The sequence below is a fragment of the Mustela nigripes genome, chromosome 2, assembly GCF_022355385.1.
Source record: "Mustela nigripes isolate SB6536 chromosome 2, MUSNIG.SB6536, whole genome shotgun sequence".
In the NCBI taxonomy this organism is placed as follows: domain Eukaryota; kingdom Metazoa; phylum Chordata; class Mammalia; order Carnivora; family Mustelidae; genus Mustela; species Mustela nigripes.
The window spans coordinates 71,469,159-71,471,118 of NC_081558.1; the positions used below are offsets into that span (position 1 = coordinate 71,469,159).

Below are 1,960 nucleotides of genomic sequence, written 5' to 3' on the forward strand. Positions count from 1 at the left end.
AAATAAAGGGTTACTAGGCAGAGGAAATTAGGGAGACAAGAAAAGAGCAAGTAAACTTGAAGTAGAGTGAAGAGGTTGGTAAATAAAAGAAAGTAACTCAAGATGGAGAGAGAGAAGAAATTCTTCACTATTAGAACCATACAACAATATCTATTTTTTTGCTGATTTTTTTTTTTTTTTTTTTTCAGATCGAAATACCATTGGCTCCAACTTCTGGATCTTTGGAAACCTAAAACCCTCCCAAAGGTGTCTTCAGGTTACCAGGAGCTCATTTTTCCCTGGGTCCATCAGGTTTACAGTTTGCACATCTGTTTTTGTTTTGTTTTGTTTTTATGAATGAGTTTTTATTTCTCTCCTCGTTTTTAAAATGTGAATATTCCAGAATTCAGTCACAGCCTTTACTTCCAGGTGACTCCTTCACTGCATCTCAATTCCCTCTTAAACAATACACTCTTGTTCCAGAGGCAGTTAGCTTTTCATCATTCTTTGTCTAGATAACATCCAAGGACAAAGCCCACAGGCACAAGTAAATGTAACTGGTGGTCACGAACAACCTGAATTATGTTCATTATGAGTGCTATAGCCTTGGTGACAAACACAACCCCACTACCGCTCTGCACTTCTTTCTAATGCTCAGGTCCTTTCTATGAAACACCATGCAATGATTGTACCCACTTGACTTTATAGATGATGTTTAAATTCAATAAATGTTTTCATATTCAAAAACAAACAAACAAACAACAACAACAAAACAGAAAGAAATCAGGCCAAGAAATATAATTAGCAAGCCAAGGAGACAGGATTTGAATTCACATCCATCTGATTCACTGGCAATCTGTTACATTGGTGGCCCTAGTGACCCATGCCTCCTGGTATTCATGCCTGTGTGTTCCCTTCCGCTTGAATCTGGACTGGGCCTGTGACTTGCTTTAGCCAAAAGAATGCAGGTAGAGTTCCAGGTCCAGGTTCCTGGGATCCCTGAGCTGCCACGCAAGAGGGCTGACTATGCCCCTGGAGAGAACCCGTGGAGAGGGAAAAGCTCTGACACCGCATGGAGAAGCTAGGCACCCAGCAGCCAGGGTTAAGGTAAAGCCCCAGTCATATGATCCCAATTAAACCTTTCCCAACGGCACTCACCCCCCACTCTGGACAGTGATCCTAGAGGAGCCATCAGACATGATGGACACTATGCCCCAGCAGACATCCTGTGGAACAGAGATGACAGGGCTTTGCTTTGTTCAAACTGCTGACCAATAGAACTGTGCAAAGTGATAAAAATGGTGGTTAAGTCCCTAAGTTTTGAGTAGTCTGTTATGTATCAATAGGTAACCAAGACACACCTCTGTCCTGTGGCTGAGGAGATGGAGACCGTGACAAATTTATGAAGTCCTTGAGCAAGAGAGAAAGATGGGCAGGGAAAGAGTGGGTACAAGACAATTGCCAGGGGTGGAAAGAAAAAAGACAAAGGGCATAATTATGCAGACCTCTAAGTAGTGGAAACAAGAAGTAACAGAATCTTTAGGTCTCATACCTTTGCCAGGCAGTATTTCTGCCCCAGAGCAATCCTCACAGTGGAATTAATGCAAGGAAGATTAAAAGGCAAGACTCAGAAGTGCCTATTTTCAACAACAAGGTAATAGATCAAAATGTTCATAAAAGCTTTCTCTGGGTAGTGGTATCACAAAAAAAGCCTCATAAGTTAGTTTTTTGCTCTCTTCCAGTTCTTCCATATTTTCTACAATGATTGTTTTCCATTTAATTTTTTTCAAAGCCTTAATTATCAAAGAGATAAAAGTACATGGATTTTAATCCCCCCCCAAGTGCCATAGGAAAGCTCTTCACTCTCCATTTCCACTTCTTCTCCCCATCTTGCACCACACAGGTAATTCCTTTAATGATTTCTGTTCTAGTTCTTTGAGTGGTTAGGTCCACATCCTTACATAATGTGCTTATATTTCCA

General features: G+C 41.0%; 1 protein-coding gene across 1 annotated transcript; it reads right to left on the reverse strand.

The window, feature by feature from the left end:
* Positions 1–398: 398 nt before the first annotated feature.
* On the reverse strand, positions 399–569 carry LOC132009946 (NADH dehydrogenase [ubiquinone] 1 beta subcomplex subunit 1-like). Its single transcript, XM_059387956.1, is given in 1 exon segment — positions 399–569. A coding segment is annotated over 1 exon segment (171 nt).
* Between the last annotated feature and the right edge of the window lie 1,391 nt (positions 570–1,960).